Source organism: Convolutriloba macropyga, chromosome 8, assembly GCF_964194025.1.
Source record: "Convolutriloba macropyga chromosome 8, txConMacr16.3, whole genome shotgun sequence".
Taxonomy (NCBI): Eukaryota; Metazoa; Xenacoelomorpha; order Acoela; family Convolutidae; genus Convolutriloba; species Convolutriloba macropyga.
In genome coordinates this window covers 51,771,119-51,785,982 of record NC_134475.1, presented here as the reverse complement: position 1 = coordinate 51,785,982, position 14,864 = coordinate 51,771,119, and the positions used below count along the sequence as shown (strand labels likewise).

The 14,864-nt window shown below is 35.0% G+C and overlaps 1 protein-coding gene across 1 annotated transcript in view; it reads right to left on the bottom strand.

The window, feature by feature from the left end:
• Positions 1-1,044: 1,044 nt before the first annotated feature.
• LOC142344176 (uncharacterized) overlaps positions 1,045-14,864 on the bottom strand; it is a 53,691-nt gene continuing 39,871 nt past the window's right edge. Inside the window, exons 7-10 of the mRNA XM_075395708.1 lie at positions 13,164-13,364; positions 12,395-12,608; positions 1,964-2,212; positions 1,045-1,447 (exon numbers count right to left, since the gene is read on the bottom strand). Coding sequence (XP_075251823.1) covers positions 1,338-1,447; positions 1,964-2,212; positions 12,395-12,608; positions 13,164-13,364 — 774 coding nt within the window. The 3' untranslated portion in view covers positions 1,045-1,337. The remainder of the gene's footprint in view (positions 1,448-1,963; positions 2,213-12,394; positions 12,609-13,163; positions 13,365-14,864) is intronic.

Below are 14,864 nucleotides of genomic sequence, written 5' to 3'. Positions count from 1 at the left end.
TAAACAGAAAACTAGATCTAGAACTGACTGAGTGAATTGGGAAAACCATTTCTAAAAAAATCAGATACAAAAAAATAAAAAAACAAAATCATGTCAAAATTCCACATGTGGACAAAAAACCTCCAGCGAGAAATGCAAAATTGGTTGAAACATAAAACTAGGCCTAGAATGAACAATGAATGGAATGGGAAAACCATTTAGAAAAAAATCGGATCCAAAAAATTGGAAAAAACAGTTAAAAATCAAAGTGAAATTGCCACATGTGAACAAAAAACCACCAGCGAGAAATTTTTGTTCAAACCGAATTTTGTTCACACCGAATTTTTGTTCAAACACCGTTTTCTCACTCTACTTTTGAATTAGAGCAAAAATAATCACGCAACAAAAACACTCGCTTTTTCGCTCCACTTCCTGTTTCGGCATGACCAAAATCACTACTACAATTTGACTTCAAAAATCATGAAAATGTGTGAACAGATCTTAAAAAAGAGACAGCGCCCCAATACAATTCAAATTCTTTGAACTGTAAAAAGGAGAGCGCCTAAAAAGTAGCCGTTTGAGAGGCTGACGGCGGCTATTAATTAAAAATCGAGTAACATCGGACGAATCGCTCACTAACGATTGGCGAGGGAAAAAAATTAGATGGGGGCATAGGCTTAAAAAACTTATTGTGTAAAACTGCTCACTGTAGAGGGGTTCGATCCTGAGACCTCTCGAAAGAGAGTCCTTGACATTAAACTGTTCGCTATCACGGTTATGTACGGACTTCGCTCACAATCGATTTTATTTTAGCAACAAACTTAATTTCTGAATAAGCGCTATCCAAATCACTCAAAAAATCATAAAATTTGCATAAAAATGCACACGTTTACAATAATTTCCAACAATAAATTTACACTAATTATCGTCTGACCGGGCCTTTTCTCCTGAGTCACTTTTCTCCCAAAAAATGGTGTGGTAACACATGATTTTTGTGTGATTCATACGAGAAATTTTAGAGGGTGCGCTTTCGAAATCAAAAACGTAGAAGTAAATTAAAACAGTTAAGCTGGTGCCTTGCTATTTTGAGGAATCAAGATGAACGCAATATAGAAACAAGCTTGCCGAGCGGTGACTGTTTCATCAATAACAATAACAAAGGGGTCATTTTTTACAAGATAGAAGGCTTAAGATAGACTTCGCAGCATTCGTCGAAGCAATTCAACAAAATTGGGCTGTAATCTAATAGTCAGTGAAAGTGAAGTTTAGTGGTTGAAAAGCTAGCGCATGAAGTAGTTAGTTTGTGGTGGTCGGTTGTGATGTTACTTCGAATAAGAGAAGAGAACATGGGTTGTAATTCAGGTTCCTTCAGCATGCCAGACTAGTAGCTTCAATTGGTTGTCTTGTGTGCAGAGGATGGCCAGGAAGCGATTGTTACTCGATATACTCATCACGTCAAGACTCTTTGCTAGAACACATCAAATTTTGTCCCAAATTTGGCCGGAAGTAAAACTATTGGCACGGGATTCGCTGCAGGTTTGCTGCAAATAGGTTGTATTAACCCGTAATATATACAATAGAGACAGTTGTATGACAATTTACCAAATGAAAAATAACCCAATGTAGCAAAATACCCAATGTCATTATACCCAGCTTATTCCCGTTAATCATTTTGTTCATTAATTTGACTACAAATTAGCAGTCGGTGGTACAAGCATGATAACTTACTCCAATGTTCGGTTGTGATAGTTTCATATAAAGTCCCACGGGCACCTCAGGTATGGTCATAGCCCACAAGGCATGGCGAATACTTTATAACACTCTAAGTTATCTATCTCACTTAGATATTACTATGCTAAATAGTTGTTCTTATTAATTTTAACAATAAGATTTTAAAAAATATTGAGTATATTGTGAGTGGGTGGTTTGCCATGACAGCAGTAGAGACTGATAAGAAGCATTAGAGGGAGGGGGCTTCACTTACCATTGAGTCGAATATCGTTGACCTGTCCCGAAACACAATTCATTATATTAAGAACAGATCCCTCCTCGTGTGAGTAGATAATCTGGTCCACATGCACACAGACTGCACAGCCGATAGGTGTGCCCATTCTGCCAGACTGCATCACAGCCAAGTAGGGTCTCTGGCTGATTTGGAATAGCTTCATCTGGCTCACACTACACGCCAGCAGCACCGTCTCGCTTGCATTCACACATGCCGCCACAATGCTATCTGTCACACAAGGAATATCCAGATTAAAAATCGGCAGATATAAACAACAGATATCTCGAGGAGTTTTAATGCAGGAAAACACGCATGTTAAATAAAGTCGCATAAAGTTCAACATGATGCAATAACTCTTATTAACATAAGCGCATAGAAAATGAACACATCAGGGGAAGCCCTAAGGAGCACCCACAAAGTTGTTCAATGCATTTCATTGTCGAAACAATATGACCATTGTCAACGGTATCTTAAAAAATCGATTTCAGTAATTGCACCTCACTAAAAAATTGAAAGGCTACTTGATAACATTTTTAACTAACGTGGCTAACTCTAAGAAATTCAACAATAATTTGCAAAATTTACCAAAAACATAACAGACTAACGTCGGCCGAACTGCACTCAAACTGGCGAACTTCTTCAGTAGCTAGCTACGGTTAAGGGAGGTTAGCTTTGGCTTAATTGAAGGGTCCTGCGGTCAGGGATGTCAAGCTAGTCAATGATGTTGCATCCTGAATGAGGCTTCTGCCGATCAAAATCAAACGACCTTGTCATTATAAACTTTCTCTCGCATGGTTCAGACAACTGATAGACTAGTAAGCTTTGTTAGAACATGAGACGCAGCGATTTCTCCGCCAAACAATGAAAACAAGTATTATTGGGCACCAAAGTGAATTTTCTCACTACTTTAAAATTCCCGCCTCGACGTGACCAAAAGCACTTCTCAAATTTGACATCAAAAGTCTCAAAAAAGTGTGAACAGATGTCTACACAACAAGTCCTGGCACAACTCAAAGAATAGTTTGATATAGTTAGTTGATGTTGAACGGATGACAACCATATGGTTTTTTTAAAATAAACGACGGATATCGACACAGGAGAACACGAAGAAAAATCGAGCAAAACAAAAGAATTATAAAACCAAATTCAAAAATCTGTTCATAACATTTACTAAAAAACTTATAGCTCTGTAATTGAAAACAGCAGAAATGAAACATACCCGGCAGATTGCCGGAAAATAGCCGCCATTGATTCCAATAAGCATGATTGGGATTGAAATAACAGAAGATATTGAAAAAAAAAAATTTTTGTACAAAAACATTTTTTAAGTCCAATTTATTTTGATGGCATTTCGTAGTTGAACATACTTCTGTTTCTTGGAGAGAGGCTACAGGGGCTACTATCAATAACAATAAGCATTAGAGAGAGGTAACTAATATTTATAGGAACGACGTTCAAATAGCGGGCATCTAAAATTGGGCTTTATGGAATTATCCCGTTTCTAGTTCTGACTTCAATTTTTTATACTGACTCTGTTCATTTTGAATTGCTTTGCTGAGCAACTGATGTTTAAAATCACTTTTAGCAGAATGAGAGCAGAGAGAAACTAGCCTAGAGAAGTCAAAAAGATTTCACGCAAAATGTTGAAAAGGCGGCAAAATGAGGTAAAGCGAAACATTTTTTTATTCGACGAAGTAAAAAAACATAGCAGGACAAGTCCTGACGTACAATTCAAAGAATTGTCATTCTTAACAAACAACTAGACCTAGAACGGACAATGGGTGAGAATTGGGAAAACCATTTCTAAAAAAATCAGATGAAAAAAAAACAAAAAAAAAACAGAAAATCAATGTCAAAATGCTGCTAGGGAGAACAAAAAACCACTAGTGAGATATGTAATTTTGATTCTAACAAAAAACTAGGTCCAGAATGAGCTGTGAATGGATTGGGAAAACCATTCAGAAAAAAAAATCCGATCCAAAAAGTCGAAAAAACAGTAAAAATCAGAGTGAAATTGCCGCATGTGAACAAAAAACCACTACCGAGAAACCTTTTGTTCAAACACTGTTTTCTCACTCTACTTTAAAATTAGAGCGAAAAAAATTCACGCCGCAAAACCACTCGCTTTTTCGCTCCATTTCCTGTTTCGGCGTGACCAAAATCACCACTCCAATTTGACTTCAAAAATCATGAAAATGTGTGAACAGATCTTAAAAAAAAAAGACAGCGCCCCAATACAATTCAAATTCTTTGAATTGTAAAAAAATAGGAGCGCTATAATAGCCGGCTGAGAAGATGAGGGCGGCTATTAATCATTTAATTTATGAAAACCCTTTATTTGTTTGCACCTAGCAACAATACCCCCAGGAAAACTCTACATAACCCCAGAAAATCAACTGAACACAGAAGATTTCTTTGAAAGCCAGAACTAACAAAAAATTAAGAAAAAACATGGAAAAATAATCAAAAAATGACTAATTTAGCCCATTTTCTTCGACTAAAACAAATTTAAATTTATATCTATGGAACCGAAAGATTGCCGAAAGTAACGAAAAAAAAAACATAATTTCAACCCGGAAAAACCCAAGGCGGTAAAATTTTTGAAACAAAGACAAACGCCAAAAAAGCATCTACTCAAAAAAAAATAAATTTAAAAACATAGCGGGCAGATTGCCCGAATAGCTGCGAAAGAATAGACTTGCGTGCCGTATAAGAGATAAAAACAATTAGAGATCTAATTTGTTATTGGCGCAAAAAAACTACGTAAAAAGCATTCAGCGCTAAATTAAAAAAGGTTGTGAAAATTCATTTTGCAGAAGCCTTTTCATTAGGGACCTTTGTTACACATATGAGTTCCTTTGAACTTAAACTAATTCAAATTAAACTTGTTTTAAAATGCAAAAGCCATTTTATTGGGTGAGGTAAGTCAAGTATGATCAAAACCTAATAACGCAAATGAGCTAAAAGTGTTGACTTAAGAGAGTGAGAAATGACATCACGCGCGCAAATGCCTTTAGTGAGAGGCCGAATTCACTCAGAAAATTTCACTTTTTCAGCTTTGCTGTGTGAACAAATCTAAAACGAAAAAGAGCGTCAGACGACAAAACAAAAAAAAACCAAGAGCGCCGGAATATAGCTCCGCTCAGCTTATAACAGCATCGCAGCTATAACAGATAATAACCTTAAAACGTTAGCACACTGTCACTATAATCTGAATATCACTATCAGTCAAAAGACAAATTTGAATGGCAAAACTCACTATTTGCACCACTCTTCAAGTTTGTCACAATCAAAAGTTTCTGCTACTAGTTGCAAGAACCATAGAAAACAAAAGAAAGACACGGAGGATAAATTGCCCAACACAAAAGAGGCAGCAATGACAACATAGCTTGAGAAAAAATCCGATATCTCCACAGACCAGTAGACTCAAATTAAAAATCAAAAGAGGCTACAAATTGCTGTGTATATACAAAATTATACAGTGAACAAGCATCCACTTGAGAGAAAAATCTTGAGAGAGGTAAACAATCTATGACTAAAAAATTTTCACGCAAAGGAACAATAAAACTAGCTCCAAAAACTGAACAAAGTTAGAAGCGCAAATCAGTCAAAAAATTTCACGAATGAACAAAAATTCAACTAAATTTGTTTGATAAAAAAATGTTCATAGACTGATAAATTCGAAATAGACACAAAAAAAACTGAAAGTTTACAAAAGCAACAATAATTGAGATAATTTAATAACTTTTCCTCGAAAACTTTTCCCAAAAAGCTGATATACTCAAAATGGGTCAACCAATTCAAACGCAATGATAATTTCAACCACAAAAACTCGTCGTAGACTGTAGCAACCTGTAAAAAAACAGCCGGCAAATTGACGGAAGAGCTGCAGAATGGATTAGGGACCTTAGCTCCACATTCGAATTTCTTTGACATTAAACTAATTCAACTGAACCTTCAAGTTTCAGAAAGCAAATGTGAGGCACGCAAACTATAAGCAAAAACTAATCACGCAAACTGCCTAAAAGCTTTCAATAGAGAGAACCAGAAATGACATCACGAGCGCAAATGCCTTCAGTGAGAGAAAGAATTTATTCAGAAAAATTCACTTTCAGCTTTGCTGTGTGAACAAATGTAAAACGAAAAAGAGCGTCAGACGACAAAAAAAAACCAAGAGCGCCGGAATATAGCTCCGCTCAGCTTACAGCTTTGCAGCTATAACAAATAAAAATCTTAAAAGGTTAGCACACTATCACTATAATCTGAATATCGCTATTAGTCAAAAGACAAACTTGAATAGCAAAACTCACTCTTTGCTCCACTCTTCAAGTTTGTTCAGCAGTCAAATCAGAACTAATTTTACGCGTTCTTTTAATTCCATTCCAACAAAATTAAAGACAAATATTAGCCAGCAAATTGCCTTTGGCGCGCATCGGGATTGGAACAGCAAAAGAAGAGATAGTAGATTTTTTAAGTGTCAAAAAGTTTTCTAATTTAGTTTGTTGTTTCAATCAGATTCTACAGCTATATTTAACTCAGCTTCGAAACTGAAAGCTACCAAGCTTAATACAAATACGAGCTACCAATCACTCTAGTGAACTTCGATAACCTAATGCACTATGACTACATGAACAGGTTTTACCGGTTTATCACATGAAAAAACTAGAACAGGAATGGACCAGGAATTGACAATCCGATCATGAAAACAAAACATGCAAGGCAGATTGCCAAAAATAGCCACCATAGGTTCCCATATCACATATGGGGATAAAAGAACAGAAAACAGAGAAAAATTAATTGTTGTAAAAAAAACAATTTTTCCAGTGACATTTTAAATTTCATTTCGGCGTTTGACATAATGCTGTTGATAATGAGAGGATACAGGGTAGAGTATTAATACCGATAAGCATCACAGACATAACTAAGACTTATAAGATAAGAACAAAGCTAAATTTGCGGGCATCTAAAATTGGGCTTTATGGGTTTATACCGTTTCCATTTTTCGATACTAATTCTGTTCACTTTAGATTGCTTTGCTGAGCAACTACCGTTTAAAATCACTTTCAGCAGAACGAGCGGAAAAAGTCGGAACGCGGCAACTTGAGGTAAAGCAAAACAAAATTTTATTCGACGAGGTAAAAAAATACAGCCGGAAGAATCCGGAATCCACTAGAAGTTAAATACAACCTAAACCCTAACTCAAACATAACCAACTAAACGTCGGAAAAATTGCTCTCGTACGACCAGTGGGAGCTCTAATCAATTGCAGCCTGCTTCAGTCGGGGTAAGGTGAGCCTAAATCGGAATGTGACTAAGAACTTCAATAGTGGGCTTCAAATAACCACATTAAAGGTTAATATATACCACTATTAAGATTTAAAGTGAAGAATGACACCAGTTCCGGTGCACTTTTTATTTGACTTTGAGTATTAAATTGCCACCAATTGAGTTTAGCTGCTTGAAATTGTGATTTGAGAGACAATTTTAGATCACGCAAAACGCAAAAAGTCAAGGGCTTAGGAGTCACTCGAAAAGTCAAAACGGTCAAGCAGAAATTTTGCATAAAAAAAGACCCACACGTTTACAATAATTGCTTCTCTACGAGTGCAATTAAATACTTAATGATAAAACTAACTTCATTATACCATTGAATTTGAAACAACAAACTGAGGAAACAAATTATCAGGGAAAAAATTAGGAAATTTTTTGTTTGGAAACTTTTCATGAGTTACAACTCCAGATGCATTGGTTAAAATATACTGCCTTTTATGACTTTATTGTGTTTGACAAAAAAAAATCAGCAGGCGATAGGAAAAAATAACCAACAATACATATCAAAAAAAGCAGATGCATTGTTTATAATAAACTGCGTATTATGACTTTATTGTGTTTGACAAAAGAAAATCAGCAGGCGATAGGAAAAAAATAACCAACAATACATATCAAAAAAGCAGCAAAACCGAGTCAACAGTAAAAAAAATTAAAGGACGAAATTTAAAAAATCTGTTATTTAATAATATTCGCCTCGCTAAAAGTTGCAAAGTCTCAATAACTGCTCTCACATTGAAAAGTCTCAATAACACACATTGAAAAACAGTCCCTGTTACGCATTGAGCACTAAAACGACACCCAAACCCACTGTAAAACACTTAAAACATGAGCAAGAAATAATTAAAAGTACAATCAGAACTGAAAAATTTAAATTTGGAATGTGTTATCAAATCTTCAATTATATTCACTTAGTAATAATGACCCCAGAACTAACCCTATTAAAACAATTCAACATGACAAATACTCTGAAAGGCAGAAAAACAAGAATTAGACAAAATATTACAAAAAGAGAAAAACTAAGCAAAAAAATAGTTCAACTAAAACTAATTTAAATTGATATTAACGAGATGAAAAGTCCACAAGTACAAACATGAAAACAATTTTCAATACAGATTACCTGAAACACTACTGACATTAAAAAGAGCCAAAATACCGGTAAAAAAGGCATCTAAGACGGCAAAATCACAAAAATACCTCAAAATTGTATATAAAAAATAGTATATGATTGAGATGGTCAAAAATACTCCGGAACATGCAGTTACTTGATAATATGGTTTAGAAAACCACTCTATTCAAAACTTAATTACTAAAAACTACAAAGTAAAAACTAAAAAAACCTGTTCGAAAAAGCCAAGCCGTACGTGAAAACATGAAAAGTACAAGAAACGGTAAAAAAGCGTCTAAAACGGCGAAATAAAAAAACTCAACATTTCATATAAAACTCCAGTATATATTTGAGATGGTCAAAAATGTTACCAGATGTAGAGCTATTTGTTCAACAAGAAAAGAAAATCACAATTTTTGCACGTGCGAACGGACTTTTACATCCTTTTTCAGAACAACTGGGCCGTTTCAAAAAATAGATCAACGTAACTCTTCCTCGAGTCGTAATGAAATAGGAGCGCAATAAAAGCCCACTGAGAAGATGAGGGCGGCTATTGAAAAGGAGTAAAATCAAGGAGTATTTCACTCTAATTCCGTTTTCTCACTTTACTTTAGAATTAGAGTGAGAACTTTTTAGGTCATAGAACCACATCGCTTTTGTGCTGCAATTCCGATTAAGGCGTGACCAAACTCATCACTTCAACTTGACTTCAAAAGTCATGAAACCATGTGAACAGATCCTGAATACAATTGAAATTCTTTGAAATCTAAAAAAAGGAGAGCGCCTAATGGCGGTTTAGGAGCTGACGGCGGCTAATAAAAACATAGCTGGCAGATTGCCAGAAATAGCCGCAATAGATTCGTAGATCGGCAGTCTAAAAAACAGTAAAAAAGACAGACCGAAAAAATTCGTATTTTCATTGAAGGCTGATCTGTTATATTTTGATTAAAAATCTGTATAAGATATTGCTGCCTCTATTAGCTGATCTCAAATAACCTTCATTTAGAGTGACACACACCCATTTGACCTTATCTCTTTGAATTAAAGTAAATAAAAGTCACTTTCAAATTGAGGAAGTCATTTTTAAGAGTGAGGTAAGTCACGTGTGACCTTTAATTTAATCACGCGAATGAACAAAAAACTCGCTCCAATAAGAGCGAAAAAAGCCGTCACACACGCACTTCAGTTGAAATTGCATGAACGAATGAACAAAAAGTGGCTGTGACGTCATATGGTCGTAACAAAAATCTTGACCACGAAATAAAAAGACATAGCAGGACAAGTCTTGACGTACAATTCAAAGAATTTTCATTGTCTAAAAAATAAACAACTTATAACGGACTATGGGAAAACCATTTCTAAAAAAAATCAGATAAAAAACTTTACAAAAAAAAACACAAAAAATCGGTGTCAAAATGCCGCATGTGAACAAAGCACAACTAGCGGGAAATGAACATTTGGTTCACACAAAAAACTAGGCCTAGAATGAGCTATTAATGGATTGGGAAAAAAAACCCGATCCAAAAAAAATCGAAAGTAAAAATCAAAGTGAAATTGCCGCATGTGAACAAACAACCACTAGCGAGAAAGCGAATTTTTGTTCAAACACCATTTTCTCACTCTACTTTAAAATTAGAGCGAAAAAATTTAACGCCGCAAAACAACTCGCTTTTTCGCTCCATTTCCTGTTTCGGCGTGACCAAAATCACTACTCCAATTTGACTTCAAAAATCATGAAAATATGTGAACAGATCTTTAAAAAATTATAGCCGGAATAATTCCGGAAACGACTCGAAGGATAAAATTGCCCATACTTATGACTAAATAAATAGAACAACTATTGTGAACCCTGAAACTCCACAAATGCGATAAAAAATAAGGAAGAACAGAAACGGCATTCGAACACAAATTGAACAAAAAAACTAGAAAAACTTAATGAGTTTTTTTAATAGTACAAGGAAGCATAAAACCGAGTAAAGTTCCTTTGCACTTAGAGCAATGAAAAGTTCGCAAAACTATGGGTAAGTCGTAATAGGCTAGGAAACTTCTCAGATTTAAAAAAATAGAAAAACTCCAAAATAAGAAAAATGGTTTAAAATTTCTCAATTTGTCTACCAAATTTCCCAAGAAAAATAAATTGATACCAAGGGAACTTTAGTCAATTGGTAACTGAAAATATCTTAAGTAACAAGCTCCTATTCCATTCCCACTTAAAGCATTAAAACAAAAAAGGCAAAAAAACATTAAATTTTGTCTAAAAATCAGCAAAACTGATCAAAATCCTCCAAATTAGCAGTAAATCAAATTAACAACTTAAACACTTCAATTCCTATCAAAACTAATACAATATCATAATCAAACTTCATAACCATCAAAAGTTAGAAAAAAACTGCATTTAAAAGCCGCAAGTGAAAAAAAATTCGCTCGCTTAGAGAAAATTTTTTCAGACATCAGTCTCTCGCTCTCTCCAAAAAAGCTGAATGAACAAAAACCACTCCGTTTTCGCTCGACTCTTCAGATTTTTACAGCGCCAAAATCACTCCAAATTTTTTTACGCGTTTCATTTGGCGCTTCAAAATCACTCCAATAAAATTGATTTAAAAAAGAAAAGAGATTAAGAAAAGTGCTCTAAATATATTCCATTAAAGCCTCTAGAAAAGTTCCTATCAAAAGCTCAAAAGCTAGAATACTAAAAAGTAGCAAAAAGCAGAATCAGAAGATTTCAGCAAAAATTCAAAAAAAATCACAAAAATTCGCGGAAATCTTCAAAAAAACTACTCAATTATCTTTAATAAAAATGACTCAAAACTGAAATCAAAATCATCAACAAACATCAAATACAACTAAATTGGACTATAGGCATCCCCAAATGCTATAAAAACTTGAAGAACACAAAGAGCATATAAAAACAACTTGAAAGAAATCTTAGAAAAAAATAAGCTTTTTTGATTTCACAAGAGCACATAGAGCCAAAAAAATTGAATGGAGCAAGAAGAAAACTGAAAACTTCCAAAACAATAGGAAAACCGAATAGGCTAAGACACATTTCCAGGTTTAGAAAAAAAAGCGAAAAAACAGCAAAAAATTAAGAATAATTAAAAATGTTTCAGTTTATTGTCATTTTTCTTAAAAAAATCGTTTAAAACCTAAAAAATGTAATCACTTGGTATCTAAGGACTCAGTAACTAACATGCCTCTATTCAAAGCCCAAACAAAGCAATATAACAATACAAAACGCAAAAAAATTGCTAAAATTCGCCTAAAATTCAGCAAAATAGCTGAAAAACCATCAAAATGGTATAAAATTTTTATTAATGACCAAAAACCTACAAACCACTATTAAAGCAACCTTAAAAATCACACAATATCATAATAAGACTTCTAAACCAAAAAAACTAACAAAAAACGGTTTTAAAAAGCCGTTTAAGAACACAATTTCGCTCGCTTACAGAAATTTTTTTCACACCTCAATTTCTCGCTCTCTCGCAAACAGCGGAATGAACAAAAAACCACTCTCTTTTCGCTCCCCTCTTCACTTTTGTTCAGCACCCAAACCACTCTAAAATTTTTTACGCGTTTCATTTCCTGCTTCAAAATTCACTCCAACTAAAGTGATTTAAAAAAAAGGACTTCTCCAATACTCCTCTTCGAGTAGTAAAAAGACAGCGCCCCAATACAATTCAAATTCTTTGATTTGTAAAAAAAAACCAAGAGAACGCCAATAATAGCCCCAGCTATCGCTGTGCGGCTATTAAAAAGACAAAACGACGGTTATCCAGTATTCTTCTTCGAGTCGTAAGATAGCAGGCCACCATAAAGACTTCAATTCTTAAAAAGGCAGCACACCATTCAAATCTCAGCTCCTTTAATTGCCGAGAAGCCAACAGCACTGCAATATAGCTACGCTTATCTTAGAGCTTTGCAGCGATTAAAAATGAGACAAATGAAGAGCGTTTGTACGAAAAATAACTGACCATTAAAGTCAAGCAGTAACTGGTGTTCGATTGAGAGGAGTAGTGCATCTACAACATATACTGCACCCACATCGGTCCCAATCAAGAGGAGAGTGTTGCAGGGACCATTGTCGCCTCCTCTCTCAACACTGGACAGTCTGTCACCAGTACGGCTATTAAGAGACATCTCGTCCACTGCTGACTCATCTGATGTACCAGGTGAGCAAGATGATATCTGAAAACAGTTCTGTCTTCTATCACTATTTATTTTATTCGTGAAGAGTACAACTATGCAGCTCTCAAAAACATCTTCAAAAGCTACCTCCTCTGGGAGGTCTGTAGAAAGACTAAAATATGTTTCATTTAATTTGGACACTTTGTCATCCAAGGCCTGGATTCCGCACAATTTTTTTTGAGGGGTGATGCAATAATGGGAGGTAGATTTTTACAACCTTTCTCTAACTTAAAAGCACACGTGCCAAATTACAATCATTGTTAATTTGCACGGCCATGAATAATTATCATCCTTTAGGTTCTCAGAAATTCGCTGCAAAATTAAGTTAACTTCAGGTCAAACTTTTCAGCAAACATTCTTTTGTGTCACAAAAGACCAGCCATACTTCAAGAATTGGGGTCTTTCCCATTATAGCCCCCCCCATTATGTTATAATTACCATGATTGGGGGGCTATAGGTTATCTGACCACTAAGCTGGGGGGGGGGGGGGGGTTTGCTATAATGGGAGACCCAAGAATTGTTATAACTGCAATTGAAGATAAAAACCATCAATACCTCACTCATGCCAGCTGGAGAGCTGGGACTGTTGCCATCCGGATTTTGTGTTTGGGTAGCATCAACATTGCCGAAATTAGAGTTGAACAAACAACTGTCCAGACTGAGATATGTAATGGCATTGCCTTGTAAGGGCTCATCTAACTCGCCCCTCTCCTCTATTATACAAGAATTCGGTGCATCCAAGGCAAACGAAAGCAGCTGAAAAAATTGAATACAAGTTTATTCAAAAGGATAACTCAAACATTCGGTCTGTTATACACAAAAAATAAGTACTTTAATAGGTGCACGAAAAGCCAATCACGAGTAGCTGAACAAAGTCTTTTAATGGTATCCAATTTTCAATCATACCCGGCAGATTGCCGGAAAATATCCACCATTGATCCCCATAACCCCGATTTGTGATTGAAAGAACTGAAAATGTAAAAGATTGATTGTTGTACAAAAAACATTTTGGAAGTGCGAACTTCTTAAATTTCATTTTGCAGTTAGACATATTTCTGTTTTACAATGAGAAGATACAAGGGCTAGTATCAATAAAGCATTTCCTTTTTCGGTATTGACTCCGATGTTTCGGTATTTTAATTTTAGATTGCTCTGCTGAGCAACTGCTGTTTAAAAGAACTTTGACCAGAATGAGAAAAAGCGAAACTAGCTTAGAGAAGTCAAAATGATTTCACGCAAAATGTTCAACAAGCCGTTAACGAAGGAAAAGCGACCACAAAAAAACAAATACAAGCAAGATTTTAAAATCAAATACAATCTTTTAAAAAGAAAGTGTCGAAAAACAACTTCTATAAACTCCAGTGACTAATTAGGTTCACATATTCTTTACTTGCAACCAGTAGAACAAGTCATTAGTGGGATTAAATGATACAAAAATACAACCAATTTCTGCAAAACCCGTCAAAATATTTTTTGAGAAATAGTGAGAAATATATCTCAGGGCAGAAACAACTATTCGAATAAACTAAATCTTCATTAGCAATCGATGACACCTGCCATGAGAAACATACCCGGCAGATTGTCGAAAAATAGAGATGGCAACTAAGAAGTTCGAGTGACGGGCATCTAAAATTGTGCTTTATGGGTTTATCCCGTTTCCATTTCTGATTTCGTTTTTCATACTGACTCAGTTCATTTTGAATTGTTTTGCTGAGCAACTTGTCTAAAAACAATTAGCAGAATGAGAGAAGAGTGGAACTAGCTGAGAGAAGTGAAAACGATTTCACGCAAAATGTTGAACAAGCTGTGGATTAAAGTAAAGAGGAACAGAGCAGGACAAGTCCTGAAAAACAATCCAAAGAATTGAATGAAAATTGAGAACTAATGTACCTCACCAGCAGATCAATTGAACAAACCCAGCAAGACAAAATTTCAGGAAAAACTAAAATAAAAATTAAACAAAAATTAATCATTGCTAAAACTCTTGCAGCTTTTACCTTGAAGGCCAATTATGAGACCATTCAATATCATCATTAAATCAAACACAAGCCTTTAAAGAGATTTATTCGCCGCTAAACGTAAAAAAAACAAATGTTTAAAAAAACTGAAAAGTTCAGAAAAGTCGTAAAGTTCCGCAGTGAAAAACATGTTGAAAACCATTTTTGCCTCTCAAGTTCTGTCATGTAATACATCTGCAAGACTTAAAAAGTTTTGTTGGCAAGTAGTAAAGATCGTTAAAGTCAGAAAATAAAAACT